The sequence below is a fragment of the Canis aureus genome, chromosome 5 (genome assembly GCF_053574225.1).
Source record: "Canis aureus isolate CA01 chromosome 5, VMU_Caureus_v.1.0, whole genome shotgun sequence".
Lineage (NCBI taxonomy): Eukaryota > Metazoa > Chordata > Mammalia > Carnivora > Canidae > Canis > Canis aureus.
Genome location: NC_135615.1, coordinates 84,207,382 through 84,222,352, shown reverse-complemented (window position 1 = coordinate 84,222,352; position 14,971 = coordinate 84,207,382). Strand labels below are relative to the sequence as shown.

Below are 14,971 nucleotides of genomic sequence, written 5' to 3'. Positions count from 1 at the left end.
GCTCGCCCCACCCTCCACCTGTCCTGACCCAGGGCCTCCTTGCTGTGCATTTCTGTCTGGGGAGCCGCTCTGGGACCTGGGGCGAGGTTCTCAGCCCGCCGTGTCTGTTTCCCCGTCTGCAAGTCGGGGCCCGTCGAGTGTCCACCTCGGTAGGTCGTGTGTAGAGCGGGATGACTGCAGATACCTAGCTCGTTGCCGGCTACGTGTCGTTCTTACTCAACGACTATTTATTTTTGTCGTGCCGAGATGGAGATGCATCAGCGAACAGGACAGAAGCCCCGGCCTTGGGATCTCTCAGCCCAGGAGGGAGGCAGATACGTTACCCCGCGATTGTGACTCCGTGTCACCGGGGCTGCGGTGGGGAAGTGTGAGGGGGCCGTGGGAGCCTGCAGGGGGATGCTGCACTCAGGAGTCAAAGAAGGAAGGCTTCCTGGAGGAGGTGGTATCCCAGCCGGGACCTGAAAGATGAGTCTGAGTTAGCTGCGTGAAGGAAGGGGAGGAGTCGTGGTCTTAGGTTACCTATCTTTTAAAAAATGTTTAAATGCTTTCCTGGGATAAAGAAATCGTATTTAATGGGCTGTGGTAGTGGACAGGGCCAAACCGTGTCACGGGATCTGGGCTCACAGCCTCTGAGATTCCCGAAAGTGCTCGATGCGGTGAGGCCGGGATGGGGCCGAGTGTAGAGTGCACGGCCTGGAGGAGACCCACTGTCGGGGATGGATGGAACTTGGTACCAGAAGCTCCCCCTGCTGCCCCGGGGTGGGACGGGGTGGGACGGGGAGGCCAGGGGAGGCAGGTGGGGGCACAGGGCAGCCGCCATCTGCACGACAGAGCTCTGTTCCCAGCTCACCCGTCGCCCTGGGGGGGGCCTCAGGGCAGCCCTGCTCGGTGCAGCGCCCCAGAGCCCCGCTGGTGGGGGCCCCGTCCCTTGAAGCGGAGGGAAGGTGGCGGGCAGCGCTCAGCGGAGCCCATGCGGGCCGTTAAAGCCCACGTCCTGTAGGTGCCGTGTGGGGCACCAGGGCCAGCCCCTCTGATGCTGTGTGTCCTTCCTCTCCCCAACAGCTACAGCCTCCGCCTGGCGTCCCGGTGCCCTCCGCCAGCCGCCCCGTACGTCACCAGGCAGTGTAGAAACGTCAAGGCCACGGCTGCAGCCCAGTTCCAGGGACCCCTCTTCAAAGAGTAGACACTTCGCCTGCTCCCTGACAGGTACGAGGAGGGCAGAGCGGCTTCTGGCCCGGTTCGGGTGGCTCTGGGGGCGAGGCGCACTGGGCTTGGGGCTTGGGGTGGGCGGGAAGCAGGGAAGAGGCGGGCACGATCGCCTGTGTGCCAGCTGGGGCACGGCCGGCCCGTCTTGCAGGCAGGTGGGCACCGGGGGGCTTCCGGGCGCAGACACCAGCTCTGCCACTTACTGGCTGGGGGACCTCGGCAAGGTACCCCGAGACCTCAGTCTCCACGCCGGTAGACTGGGGATGACAGTGGCGCCTGCTTCATGGCTTGTGAGAACTACAGGTGTCGGTGTGCAGAGCAGGAACAACAGCGCCTGGCACACACAAGCACGAGGTGTCACTGCTGACGGAGAACAGCAGGAGAGCAAGAGCCAGCACTTCATCGAGACCTGGAGAGGCTGTGAGCCCAGCAAAGGTTGTGGAGTCTCTATTCCCACAACGTATTTGCGAGTGAAAGTCCTAGTAAGTCCTAGTATTCTGCGGAACACGAACCAGAAGTCTCTTCGTGGATTCTCTACTGGTAAAACCTGAATCCATGCGCGGAAGCTGGACTTCCCCTCTTCAGGGGGCCTGGGCCTGGCCAGTAGTCTCGAGCAGGCTTGGGCTCCTTTGCTGCTGACGTGGCACGTCTTCTGTCACTGCGCCCCCGGGGCCGGCCTCTAAAGCATGGTTGGAGGAGCCCGTGCACCTGTAGGTCAGGGCGCTGGTGAAAGATACAGACCCCAGGGAGCCACTCGAGATTTACTGAGGGAGCGTCCTGGTGCAGGGCCTGGAATCTGTACTGGCAGATGGCCCGTGATTCTGGGGCCCGCTCAAGTTCGGGGACACCTGCTTAATGCAGCCAGGGTTGTCAGAATGAGAACGCGGTGGTGGTTCTGGGCAAGAATGGGCTGAACTCTGAAACTTTGGGGTCCTCCATCCTGTACGTTCTCCCCTCCGCCTGCCCTGCTACCCGGAGCTTGTTCGCTCCTCCCTTCCTGAAGCTGCTGGAGTCTCTGGGCTCTGGGCTTTACTTCTCTGGGGACTGGGGAGGGGCATGGAAGCAACATCCACTTGCGCCAGAGGGTGTGTTGTCTTGAGGCAGGACTGAGCCTGCGTCTCCAGAACAGGCTCCCGAGAGGGCACGTGACTCTGGGCTGGGCACGCCATGGAGTGCCGGTGGCCTGGGCGCTGAGCGCAGAGCTGGAAGGCTCTGGAGAGCGTCCCTGCCCTCGCCCTTCTCACAGACGGAAAGCTTGGGGCCTGGAGAGGAGAGGCTGGGCTGGCGTCTTCCAGACGTGGTGGGGCAGTGCCAGGGCAGCCCTGGGGCCCCGCTTGTCCCGGGACCCTCCCTGTGGTGGCTGGATCCGGGTTCCAGGCCCACGGCCGCCCCTGGTCATCAGCCTGACCTTGTAAAAGTCACTCGTCCTCTCTGAGCCTCTTTCTTCCCTGCAAAATGGGGATCTGGGGATCTCTGTCACCTGCCATGGGGGGGTCTGGGGGTCGGTGTCACCCGCCGTGAGGGTCGTCGCAAGCATCAGAGTGCAGTCAGGTGGTGGTGTAGATACCATGGAATAATGTTGGGCGGTATTGATGGAAGCCGAACCTCCACATCCCTAGGACCCAGCAGCTGCACCACCAGAGGGATACTCAGCGGGGGGGGTGTGCCCACATCCCAGAACACACCGCGGGAAGTTCGGGTGTTCCATGTGCACACCCTGCTACCCAGTGCTTCCCCTCGGCCTATATACGACGCGTGTGCACCGCACGTGTCCTCCAGACATACGTAGCGGGTCCCAGCAGCATTCCTCACGGTGGGCCCGGACTGGAACCTGCCCCCTGTGCGTTGGCCGTGGACCAGGCGGATGAAGGCAGCAGGTCCTGCAGTCGACCCCGTAGCAAGGAGGTGGGCAGGAGCACACACAGGCTCGGAAGGGATGAACCTCACATGCTGTCACGCAGGAGAAGCCAGACACAAAGGACACGGACCCACTGATTCCATTTATTTCAGTTGAAAATGGGCAACGTGTGCATGAAGAGGGCCGAGAGTTTTCATTCCGGGGCTGAGGCTCAGGGGTGGTGCTAAACGGGGGTGTGGCTGGGGGCCACGGGGAGGTCGGTCGTGTGCTGTTTCTTGGGCCAGGAGCTGGGCACGCACGTGTGTTCACTGTGGACTCCTCGAGCTGCGTACGTGGCACATTTCAGTGCCTGGTTGAATCAGACACGTGGCGGGAGCGCAGGCCGCGGCCGGACTGGGCCCGGAGTCTGCAGCCACCGCATCATTTCTCTTCTTTTTTCTCCTCAGCACCTGAAGTGACCTGGAATCCGTGAAGCCAAAGGGACTGGCCTTCTGCCCTGCAGGGAGTACCGACCTATTCCACTTGATGAGCCTGGGAGAGAAAGGAAGGGAGTGTGTGCGCGGGTGAGCGTGTGTGCGCGTGTGTGTGCGGTCTTCAGACGAGGGTCTCAAACCCCGGGAGGCAGGAAGGCAGCTGGTTCCACACCACGGACGACACTTGGGTGCAGCCCCGGGACTGTCTTCTGCGGCTCAGCCTCCCGCCAGGGTGGGGCCTCTCCTACTATGCAATTTTTCAAGAGCTCCTTGATCCTGCTTTTTGCTTCTCGAGTTGTCTTTTGCCGTGGCGGGGACCGTGCTCGGGCTCAGGGGTCGGCTCCAGCCCCGTCCCAGGAAGGCCTCGGGGGAGGCCGAGCCTCCCTCCCAGCCACGCTGCCTTCCCCAGCCTTCCACCCTCTCTGGGAACCGACGGCGTGTGGACACGTCGGAGCCTCGCTCATCGACCCCCTCGGCCCATGCACGTCGACGGCCTCCCTCCTTTGTCTGAGCTGCTGGCTTGAGTCGTCGCCAGACTCGAAATTCTCATGGGTCCTCGCCCCCGCCTGGAGATCGGGGTCCTCCCTGGGGGGAGGCGGGGGATGGGACGGCGTGGGGGGGGCCAGGGGAGGGCCCGGGTGCTGCTCTGGCCTCACTCGGTGGGACCATCCACACCTTTAGCGTCTGACCTTCGCAGACTAGCTGGAAAAGGACACAAAAATTGGGAACTGAACAGCCAGCTGGAGGATGAAGCAGCGAAGCACAGGGGGAAGAAGAAGAGATTTCTAGAGGCCACCGGTCGCCTGCCAGGGAATGACGGGGCTGGCTCCTGCGTGTGCGGGGCCGTCCATGTCTCGGAGAAACGGGTGAGCTGGGCTAGGAGTTTGGCCCCAGTCCAGTGAGGGTCTTGGGTTTTGTGCCTTTGGGGCAGACCCCAGACACGGATGTCTGAGCCCACTTTGGCGCTGTTCCCTCAGCTCTGTTTTTAGTAGTGACGTGTCAACCCCACGGTGGAAGGAGAGAACTTTGGAGAACCTGAGTGGTCACACACAAAAAGGGACTTTTTTTTTCAGGGCTACTATGGTTGATCTTGCAACTCTGTAAATATGTACGTAGACACTTTTAAAAGCACGTATTTATGTCCCTGACTGTAAATGCCCCCTTTTTAAAGTTTTATAACTTGTGTTATTTAATTAATCAGTCGACTGGCTGCAATGTAGGGTCTGATAACGGTCTGGGAGGAAGGTCTCACGAGACCCTCACATGGGCAGAGAAGGGCCGATGGCTGGCCACGTCACCGTGTTCCGTTTGCCACCCAGCTAAAAACCATCAGTTAAAGTTGTCCATTTCCATAGCTGGCATCCTTTTGCCTGCTCCGAAAATTAACCCTCACAAGCATGAAAGGCTGTGGCTGTTCCTCATCCGTCCCATAGATGTTGACACTCCTGAACTGTACCCCAGCCTCTCAGTTCTTGAGGATTCTCCTTTTCAGCAGCAGGGAGGGCTCCCGAACCCAAAGCTTTGAAAGTCAACTTCAACCGATGGTGAATCCCAGAAAATGTCGTGGGGGCTGGGGGATGCTCCTGTTTGCATGTGCGAACGTGCCGGTCCGCCTTCGACCCTCTCAGACTAGCGGAAAGGGCCACGGAGTGTCCTAGTCACGGAGCCGGGGTGGTCTTCTAGAGAGTGGTGTTTCCCGGTCAGCGGTGGTTCTCGGGCGTGGGTGTGGATCGCGGAGGAGGGCGGTTCTGTATCTGCCATGTGAAGAAAATTAACAATAAAAGTGTGAAGCGCGATTGTAAAGAACAAGCCTGGGCGTGATCGTTTTGGGTTCTGGGTCCGTGTTGGCGATTCCCTGGGCGGCCCCGAAGGCCCCATTCCAGCAGGTTCCAGAGCGCAACCTGAGGTTTCAGGGAGACTCTGCGAAGATCCTGCCTGGTGAGCAAGGTTACTTTGCCTTCAAATCTCCCGCCTGCCAGCCAGTGAGCGGAGCCGCTTCGCGAAGGCTAGAAAGGCCTCTGTGGTGCCCAATGTATTCTTTTTAAGTAGCTTTATTGGGATGCATCCCCGTGCCACACAGTTAACCCACGTAAGGAAGTGTACAAATCAGTGGGGTTTTTTTTTTTTTTTTGGTACATTCGGAGTTGTGCAGCCCCCACTGCATTCAGTTTTAGAACATCTTCAGTCACCCCCAAAAGAAATCCCACACCCATTAGCAAGCACTTGCTGGTTTTCCCCTCGGTTCCTTAGGCAGCCAGAAGCCTACTTCCTACCCCTGTGGGCTCACCTGTCCGGGACATTCCACGTAAATGGGATCTCACAGTACATGATCTTTTACGACCAGCTGCTCTCGCCTCGAGTGTTTTCAAGGCGTACGCAGGCTGTAGCATGTCTCAGCACTTCATTCTTTTTTATGGCCAACTATCCCGTTGTATGGGCGTACTCGTGGAATATTCGGGACATAACAGACTTAAAAAAGAGTCACTCATGGTTTATCTGGAATTCAACTAGCGGGCACGCTGGACCTTTCCTGGCAACTCAGCCTCCAAGCCCAGGGCCGTCCTTCCAGGGACCATTTACTGTGACCTGTGATGCACCAGGTATTCCCCACACGGTCCCTCTCCTGTCACAGCCTCCCAGCAGGACAGGTACCTCCGCAGCCGTTTCACAGATGAAGAAACAGGCTCAGACACCCTCCGTAGTTTGTCCGGGGTCCCACAGCTGGCAGATGCAGGCCAGGCACTGGGCCCCGGCTCTCAGGCCCACAGTTTCCGGTTTCCCGCTTGCCTCTGGCTGCTGCCCCTCCTGCCACCCCACTGGCTCCTCCAGCTCTTGAGTCACCTGCAGGCAGAAACATGACAACAGGTCAGTCCCCAGATGCCCAGAACATAGCGGGCCCCTGGGCCTCGGCCCCACCCCAGGTGCATGGCTGTATGGAAAGCATAGGTTTCAAACTGTGGGTTAAGTCCCATCCCAGTCCTGCTCCCTGGCGGCTGCATGACCTTGCCTGGGTTCCCACCCGTCTCAGCCCGGTTCCTAGTTTGCCAAGGGGATGGCCCCCCCCACCTTCCTGCATTCTAGCTCATTGCCTGCCTCTGGGGTCACCTGGCTGATCCCTAAGGGAGAGATCCTCGGCCTCTACCCCGCCCCCAACCCCAGCAGGGCCCAAGGCTGGAGCAGGCGTGGAAACAAGCATCGGGGCCTCAGCCCACTGCATGGGGTGCCCAGGGGTCTGCACCAGCCGGACCGTGCATGGGGCGCCCAGGGGTCCGAGAGTGGGACCGTGCATGGGGCGCCCAGGGGTCCGAGAGTGGGACCGTGCATGGGGCGCCCAGGGGTCCGAGAGCGGGACCGTGCATGGGGCGCCCAGGGGTCCGAGAGTGGGACCGTGCATGGGGCGCCCAGGGGTCTGCACCAGCGGGACCCTGCATGGGGCGCCCAGGGGTCCGAGAGCGGGACCGTGCATGGGGCGCCCAGGGGTCCGCGTCAGCCGGCGTCCCCGGTGCTGGTTCCGAGCGGGCTGTGCAGCCGCGGGGCCGCCGCCAGGGCCGGGGTGGGGCGGACCCGGGCCCGGAGCTCCGCAGGATCCGTGCAGCTGCGCGAGCTGAGGCCGAGGCGAGCGGGGGCGGGGGGCGCGGGGCGGGGGGCGCGGGGCGGGGGGCGCGGCGCCGGGGCGGCGTCGGGGTCGGGTCCCCCTCCCGGGGCGGGTCAGGGCGCGTCCCGGTCGCCCCGGCAACCGCCACCGGAAGCGGGTGCGCCCCCTGCTGACGCCGCGCGCCCGCCGGGGCCCGGGCAGCCCGCCGTGCGTCACGCCTGCGTCATGCGCCGCAGGCCGCGGGGTCACGTGGGCACGCGCGCTGACGTCACCGCGGGCGGGCTGAGCCGGGGCGGCGGGCGGGGGAGGCGCGAGGTCGCCGCGCAGGTGCGTCGTGCAGGTGCGGGGCGGTGCGTGCGCTGAGCCTCTGCCTTCCTGCCTCGGCCTGTGCCCGGGGGGCGGGGGCGGCAGGTGCGGGCGGCCCCGGGGGGGGGGGCGGGGGCGGGTGCTGAGCGCCTTCCCGGCCCCGGCCCCGGCCGCCCTGCTCCGTGTTTCTCGGACCGTGGGCATCCCCGAGTGGGTCCCGTCACCGTAAAGAATCCTCGGGGGTTGCCTGTGCCCTTGGGTAGACCCCAGGCCCTCCCTCCCTCCCTCCCTCCCTCGGCCTGGAGGCCGCGCCTCTGCGCCAGCCGCGACCGCAGCGTTGCTCCGCCTCCTGCCACAGGGCCTTTGCACACACAACCCCGCTGTCGGCCCTGAGTGTCCGGCCAGCAGCCACCTGCCTCTCCGCCGGTGCTGTCCCCGCAGCGTCCCTCCCTCGCTGCGGGTCTCGTGTGGCCTCCCCGTCTCCTGCCCTCGTGCATTTGATTCACTGCCTGAGATTTTAGAGTTTCTCGAGAACGTCAGCCGCGGGGTGCAGACTTCACCCGTCCTTTCCTTGTTGGCTGCAGCACCTGCCGCCCGCGGGCCTCCGGGCTCCCGGTGGGATGCGTGGGATGCCGCCCTGCGGGGACCTGAGCCCGAGGCCTGGATGCGCGGGGGGCGCGAAGGCCGCCAGAGCCGGTGGAGCGCCGGGCCTTCCCGCTGCTGGCTGGGAGCTCGTCAGGGCCTGGCCCTCGGCCCAGCAGCCGCGCCGGGCCCCCCCCCACCCCCGGGACAGCTCGTGGCCTTGGGTCGCAAGGCCGCGGTGTCAAGTGGGGCCCTGAGGGCCCTGAAGAGTGTTCAAGTGGCTTTTGACGCCTGCTGACATCTTGGGCTTGTGGCTCTGACTCTGCTGATGCATAGGATTCTTGTATTTTTTTTAAGATTTATTTATTTATGATAGAGAGAGAGAGACCCAGGCAGAGGGAGAAGCAGGCTCCATGCCGGGAGCCCGACGTGGGACTCGATCCCGGGTCTCCAGGATCACGCCCTGGGCCAAAGGCAGGTGCCAAACCCCTGAGACACCCGGGGATCCCGATGCATACAATAAGAATACCTTGTTTTTTGAACCATCTTGTCTTTCTTACCATCTGGGGGCAAACGAGTGGACCGGTTTTGTTCTTGGCTGGTCGGACGTTGCCATCATGTTGGGCAAGGCAGGGCCTCGGGCGGTGCTGGGTGAGCCCCTCCGGCCCACGACGCTTACCTCCTTTTGCCCAAGTGCCTTCAGGGGCTCCTGGCCGGGCTGGGACGTGAGCAGAGCGAGGGTCCTGGGAAGCATGGGCTGCCCCGTGGGCCATCCACCCCTTCCGCGACTCGGTAGGCCGGGGGGCGTGCCCAGGTCCCAGCGAGCCTCCAGCCCGCCAGGCATCGGGCCAGTTCTCGTGTGTTTCCTTAAACACCCAGTTTTGAGTTTTCTAATTGGAAAATTGTACGTTGACGCAACCTGAGAAAAACAGAATCCAAGGAAACCCCCAGGTACCGATTGACCCTCTCGTGCGTAATCCTTTGGATTTTTATGTACACAGAGCTTAGCTAACTGGCCCTGCCGGACCTCCCAGCGTGACCTTGCGATGCCCTTGACCCTCCCCACGCCTCCATACCCTCCTCTTTAAAGTAGAGGGTCGCAGAGCGTCCCCGGAGGTGTCTGGGGAAAATCAAGGTGATTGCTCGAGCAGAGCCGCCCGGAAGAGTGCGCAGCCCTGGGTGTGGACGGTAAGCGCCCATCATGGTGTCCTTCCTGTTGGCTTTTACACTCTCCGATTATTGCTGCTGCTTTCCTCTTAATGATGCTAGTGGTGGTGGAGGGTGCACATCAGAGCCAGCATTTGGGTTACTCCATCACCTGGGCGTCCTCATACCTATTTGCCCCAGTATGATTTTTAAAAAAAAATTGGAATGGAAGTGGAATGGCCAGGTTAAAAGGCGATAATCGGTGATCCTTACGAGATACACCCTGTGCGCCAGGCCCTGGGCTACACGCTTGCCTTATGGAGACCCGATGGAGGTAGGCTCCCTCATGGTCCAGTATTTATGGACAGAGACCACTTTTTTTTTTTTTTTTAAAGATTTTATTCATTCTCTGCTCTCTCTCAAGATCGCTGCGCCGGTTTGGGGGCTTCTGTGTCTCTATGCAAATTTTAGGATTGTTTGCTCTATTCCTGTGAAAAATGGCATTGGCATTTTGATAGGGATTGCACTGAACCTGCAGGTGGCTCCGGAGAGCGTGGATATTTATTAGTATCAATTCTCCCAATCCATGAACACAGTATATCTTTCCATTTGCTTGGATCTTCATTTTTTTTTCCATTAGGATCTTACAGTTTTCAGGGCACAGGTCCCTCATCTCCTTGGTTAAGTTTATTCTGGGTGTCTGATTCCTTTTGATACAATTGTAAATGGGATTTTCTTTTTCCTTTTTTTTTTTTTTTAAGGCTTTTATTTGAGAGAAGAGAGAGCATGCACGAGCATGGGGAGGAGAGGGAGAGGGACACGCCGACTCCGTGCCGAGTGTGGAGCCTGACACGGGGCTCGATCTCACACCTCGAGATCAGGACCTGAGCCGAAACCAAGAGTCAGATGCTCAACCAGCTGCACCACCCAGGGGCCCCGGGATTATTTTTTTTTTTTCTAATTTTTCTTTCTGATACTTTGTTATTAGTGAATAGCAACAAAACTGACTTTTGGATATCAATTTGGTATCATGCAACTTTACCGAATTTGTTGATTAGTTCTGACCGCTGGTCTGTTCTTGAAGGTTCCAGTGGGGAAAATATCCTGTGCCCCGGTCCCCATGGAGCATCCTCCAGTTCCCGCAAATATGTGACATCCAAGGCTCTTCCTTGGTTTCCCAAGGCTCTTTGGTTCGTGTGATGCCACCCAAGGCCCCCATGTCCATCCTCACTGAATCAGGGGTTGCTACAGGACTCCTGCTGGGAGAGCGTGGGTGGGAGGGAGGGTCTGAGAGCAGGGCCCCCCTGGCACAGGGCGAGAGTTGCTAAATGCTGAAAGCCAGCTGCCCTCGGCTCTGTGTCCAACTTGGTTCTGCTGTCTTGGGGAAATCCTTTCTCTTCCAGAGTGCCCCCAGGTTCCTCCAGACAGCCACCTGGACAGAGGTAGGGGCGACAGAGGTGTAAGGAGAGCCCGAATGCGGAGGGGTAGCACGGGGGTCTTCCCCCTTCCCTGTGACAGCCACCCCAACCAGGGGTCTCAGGTGGGCCTCTTTGCAGCTCTGCGGACCCTCTGCTGCTTCCCGAGCTCTAGTAAAAACCTCCAGGCTTCTATCCCCTTGCAGCCCCCTGCTGGGGACCAGAGGCTCCGGTTAGGCCGGATGTGAGAGAGGGAAGGGAGCCTGCAGAAGCAACAGAGCCCTACCTGGACGGCCAAGGCCCGATTTACTCGCTCTAGCCCGCCCCGCCTCCCCCTTGCCGACACAGACCCACACTCGCCGCCCTGGGGGAACCTTTTCCAGCTGTGCCAGCTGAGATGCAGTGTCCCTTGCTTCACGGTGCTGAGCCGGTGGCCAGGGGAGGACTCTCCCCGGGACGGGCCTGGGCTGGCTGCAGCTCCCCGGCTCCCTCCGGTCCTCCTGACACCAGCCCGTTCTGTGCTAGGTCCCTTCTGAACGTCGTCCCTCTGTAGGTCCCCAGGGATGGCGTCAGTCCACCGTCCTCGTAGGGACGGGCGCTGGGGCTGGAGCCTTGGACCTTATAGGAGGAAGGGAGACTCTTTAACATGGAGAATGATGGTGATTGTGCAGGAAGAGGGTGCTCAGGGCAATAGAAGGGTGTGCTCATTCCCAAATGCCAAAGGTATTTCTTGCAGAACAGACCTCCAGGTGTGGCCTCAGGGCAGGGCCAGGACCAGGGGCACAGAAAAAGCAGCGAACAGACTCACAGACTCTCCTCGTGTAAAGGCTGGATTGCCTTTTAATGTAAAAATAGGTCGGTGATCAAGTCTCTGACGACCCAGTCATGATGCTGAGCTTTCCCACATGCCGACACCCCCGTGAGGTTCGTGCCATCACATGGGCCCCCCGGGACCGAGACCAGCCACGGCCTGGCTGCAGGATGTTGGGTGGAGCTGGGATTTGAACCTGGGGCCGGGGATGTTTTCCCTTAGGCCCCCCAGGAGCAGCGGGGAGAGAGCAAACAGCGGCCTGCATTTCTTTTCAGCCTTTCATGGTGTTTTGTTTTGTTTTTTGAAACCAGGCTTAGTTAGCATGCGTGCTTGTTAACAGACATTTATTTGGGATGCATTCAACCGTCTGAAAAGCAGAAGTACCCCTTTGTGCAGGTGTCCCCAGGGGCCAGACAAGTGAGCGGGGTCAGATGACCAGCTGGAGTGCGGGGCTGGACGACTTCCCTTCTGGGTCAGGGAAGACACACGGGGCCAGGAAAGCTGATCCTCCGGTGATCACAAGGCGGGGGGGCGGGGGGACATCCCGCACCCCGTCCCGGCCCCGAACAAGGTCTAGCCCACCTGAGACCTTGGTGGACCTGGGGGCCCCCGAGGCTTGTCAGAGCAGGCCGAGTGGCCCCCACGCCAGGAGGGGCTCTCCTGGGATCGGGCTGTTTATCGTCGCCGAGCCTGCCTGTGCCGTCACCGCTCCCTGCTGGGCGAGGACAGGTGCAGGTGCAGGGTGCCCAGGGCCCGGGTCGGGGTGCTCCGGGTGTGACCCTGGCTCTGGCCCTGCGTGGCCCCGCACAAGCGACCCCGGGTGTGTGATCCCTCGCGCCCAGGGTGGGGGTGCCCCGGGGAGCGAGACGAGGTGGGGGAGGCACAGGCTGGCCCAGGCCTCCAGCGAGCCTTGGGGGGCGCGTCATCACCTGATGTGTCGGGGCGGCGACTTCTGTCCTGGAATGTGGCGGTCCTCGTGGCTGGGGGTACCACCCGCCGGGAGCTCAAGCAGCCCCTTTGCTCCCGGTTCTGGAGGCTGGAAGCGCAGGCCAAGTCGCGGGCTTGGTTTCTCCCGAGGCCTCTCTCCTGGGCCTGCGGGCGGCCGCCTTCTCGCTGTGAGGGCAGGTGGTCTCCCCCTGCACACATCCCGGTGTCTCCCCTCCTTCTTGGAAGCTCGCCGTCCTATAGGCCTAGCCTTCACCCTGTGACGGGGGAGCTGCCTTTTGCAGCTCTTGCAAGACCTCTTGCAAGACCCTGTCTCCATATACAGTCCCGTTCTCAGCTGTGCTGGGAGTGAAGGTTCCAGCATATGAATTTGGCTGGGGGCACAGTTCAGTTCCTAATACAACTATTTGGATATTTCCCTGTTCTGCTGAGACTGCAAGAGATGGCGGAGTACCTAGTAGGTGTGGGCCGTGGAGTGGGAGTGTCATGCAGGAAACTGGTCTGAGTCTTTGCCGTTTTTTTGTTTTGTTTTGTTTTTTAAAGTAGGCTCCGTGCCCAGTGTGGAGCCCAGTGTGGGGCTTGAACTCACGACCCCGAGCTCAAGACCTGGAGCTGAGATCGAGTTGGGTGCCTCACAGACTGAGCCATCCAGGCGCCCCAAGTCTTGGCTTTTTAACCTCATCAAACAGCCCCCCCCCCCCCCCCCCCCCGGCGCAGCATGCCAGGGAGTCCTGGCCTGTGTCGCTAGCTCGTGTCTGTGATCCATTCCCAGGTTTTGGGGGCCAGACGACTTTTACCTCCGAACTCTCCCACCGTGTGCGCGTCGGTTCGGACGGGCTCCTCGTGCTGCCGTGACCGACAGGACCCTGGTTGCCGAAGACAAATGCTTATTTGCTTGTGCTACATGTTGATTGTGCATCGGCTGGGAGCGCTTTGCCCACGTTTGCCGACTCCTGGGTGACTACAGAAGAGACTACGACTGCCCTCTTTCTCTCCAAAAGCAACTACTGCGCTGACCTCCGTAGCGATCACTTCCTTGTATTTGTTTGTCTTTAATGAAACTTTAAATTTTGAGATTGTGTCGTTGTAAGACGAGAATGCAGAGCCCCTGGGTGCCCTTTGCCCAGTGTCCCCCACTGATACCTGTAGAAGTCACTACCACAGTGAGACACTGACATTGATTCCGTCACGATACAGGGCATCTCGGGGCATCTCATCACCATGGAGACCCCGCACCTTGGCTTTTTATAGCCACATCAGCTTTCCTCTCTCCTCCTTAACCCCTTGTGATCTGTTCTCCATCTCTGCAATTTTTTCATTTTGAGAATGTTACACACGGAATCACACAGTCTGTGTGTGACCTTTTGGGATTGGCTTCTCTCACTTGGCTTAGTTCTCTGGAGGTTCCTGCAGGTTGTTAGGAGTATTGCTAGTTTGTTCCTTTTTTTTTTTGCTACATAAGTGTTGCAGGGTGTGGACAGACCCCAGCTAACCCCTTACCTATGGGAAGGCATCTAGGTTGTTTCCAGTTTGGGGCTATGGGGACTAAAGCTGCTCTAGACACACTATTCCTTACAGATTTATGTGTGTGCATGTGAGCGCAGTTTTCATTTCTCTGGGGTAAATTCTTGCAAGTGCAGTTGTTGAGATGTATACCTTGCTTTGTTTTATTCTTAAGAAACTGCCAGACTGTTTTCCAAAGCAGCTATATGATTTTACCTCCGCCAGTATATGAATGACCCAGAGAGTGATTTCTCTGCATCCTTGACAGCATTTGGTGGTGTCATTATTTTTTATTTTAGCCATTGCGGTTTTTAATTTGCATTTCCCTGACGGCCAACGATGCGAATCTTTTCATGTGCTTCTTTGCCATCTGTGTATCCTCTTTGGTGAAAGGTCTCTTGTCTTTTGCTCATAGTCTAATTGCATTCTTTGTTTTTTTACCACTGAGTTTGAATTTTACATATTCTAAATGGATAGTTCTTACATTACATATGAGGTTTGCAGATATTTTCTTCCAGTCTGCGGCTTATCTTTTTGTCCTTTTTTTTTTTTCCTTTCTTTTTGTCCTTTTAACAGGGTTTTTCACAAAACGAAAAAAATAATCAAAACCTTTTTTTTTTTTTTTTTGGATGAAGTCTTGTTTGTTCTTTTATAAATCATGCTTTTGGTGTCAAGTCTAACAACTCTTTATTTGGCCCTAGGCCCCCAGGAGTTTCCCCCATGCTTTCTCTTCTAAAAGTTTTCTATTTTACATTTAAGCTGGTGATCCATTTTTGAGTTAATTTTTGAATCATGTGTGAGACCTAGGTCAGGGGTCTTCTTTCCTCTTGTGAATGTGCATTTCAGTGTCATTTGTTAAAGGGCCGTTTCCTTCATTGAGTTGGTCTTGTATCTTCTCAGAGGTCAGGGGGGCATATTTGTGGACGCTCCTGGATTCACTGTCCTGTTCCCGATCTGTGTGCTGTACTTCTCCTGCCTTCCTAGGGCAGCACTATTACGGCTCTACTAAGTCTTGAAATGAGGTAGACTAATTCTTCCAGCTTTATTCCTTTTTTTTTTTTTTAAATCCCAAATTGTTTAGCTGTTATCGTTCCTTTGCCTTTCCATATAACTTGGGAATAATTATACAAT

At 58.5% G+C, this 14,971-nt stretch overlaps 1 protein-coding gene and 1 long non-coding RNA gene across 16 annotated transcripts in view; both read left to right on the top strand.

Annotated features, from left to right (window-relative positions):
• Positions 1–5,346, top strand: part of PRDM2 (PR/SET domain 2) — a 119,100-nt gene extending 113,754 nt beyond the window's left edge. For 11 of the 14 annotated variants that reach the window (XM_077899567.1, XM_077899573.1, XM_077899562.1 and 8 more), the window contains 2 exons: positions 1,063–1,206; positions 3,511–5,346. In XM_077899567.1, the coding sequence (XP_077755693.1) occupies positions 1,063–1,183 (121 nt within the window). In that variant the 3' untranslated portion in view covers positions 1,184–1,206; positions 3,511–5,346. Of the gene's footprint in view, positions 1–1,062; positions 1,207–3,510 lie in introns of those variants that run through there. The other 3 variants (XR_013380768.1, XR_013380769.1, XR_013380767.1) reach the window with 3 other exon arrangements.
• Positions 5,347–8,768: 3,422 nt separating this feature from the next.
• Positions 8,769–13,411, top strand: LOC144314915 (uncharacterized). 2 transcript variants are annotated; one of them, XR_013380766.1, is made up of 3 exons: positions 8,769–9,208; positions 9,928–12,959; positions 13,110–13,411. It is a non-coding gene; the product is annotated as an uncharacterized LOC144314915 (long non-coding RNA). The 2 variants fall into 2 exon arrangements; XR_013380765.1 differs by having other exon boundaries at positions 9,928–13,411.
• Positions 13,412–14,971: the final 1,560 nt, after the last annotated feature.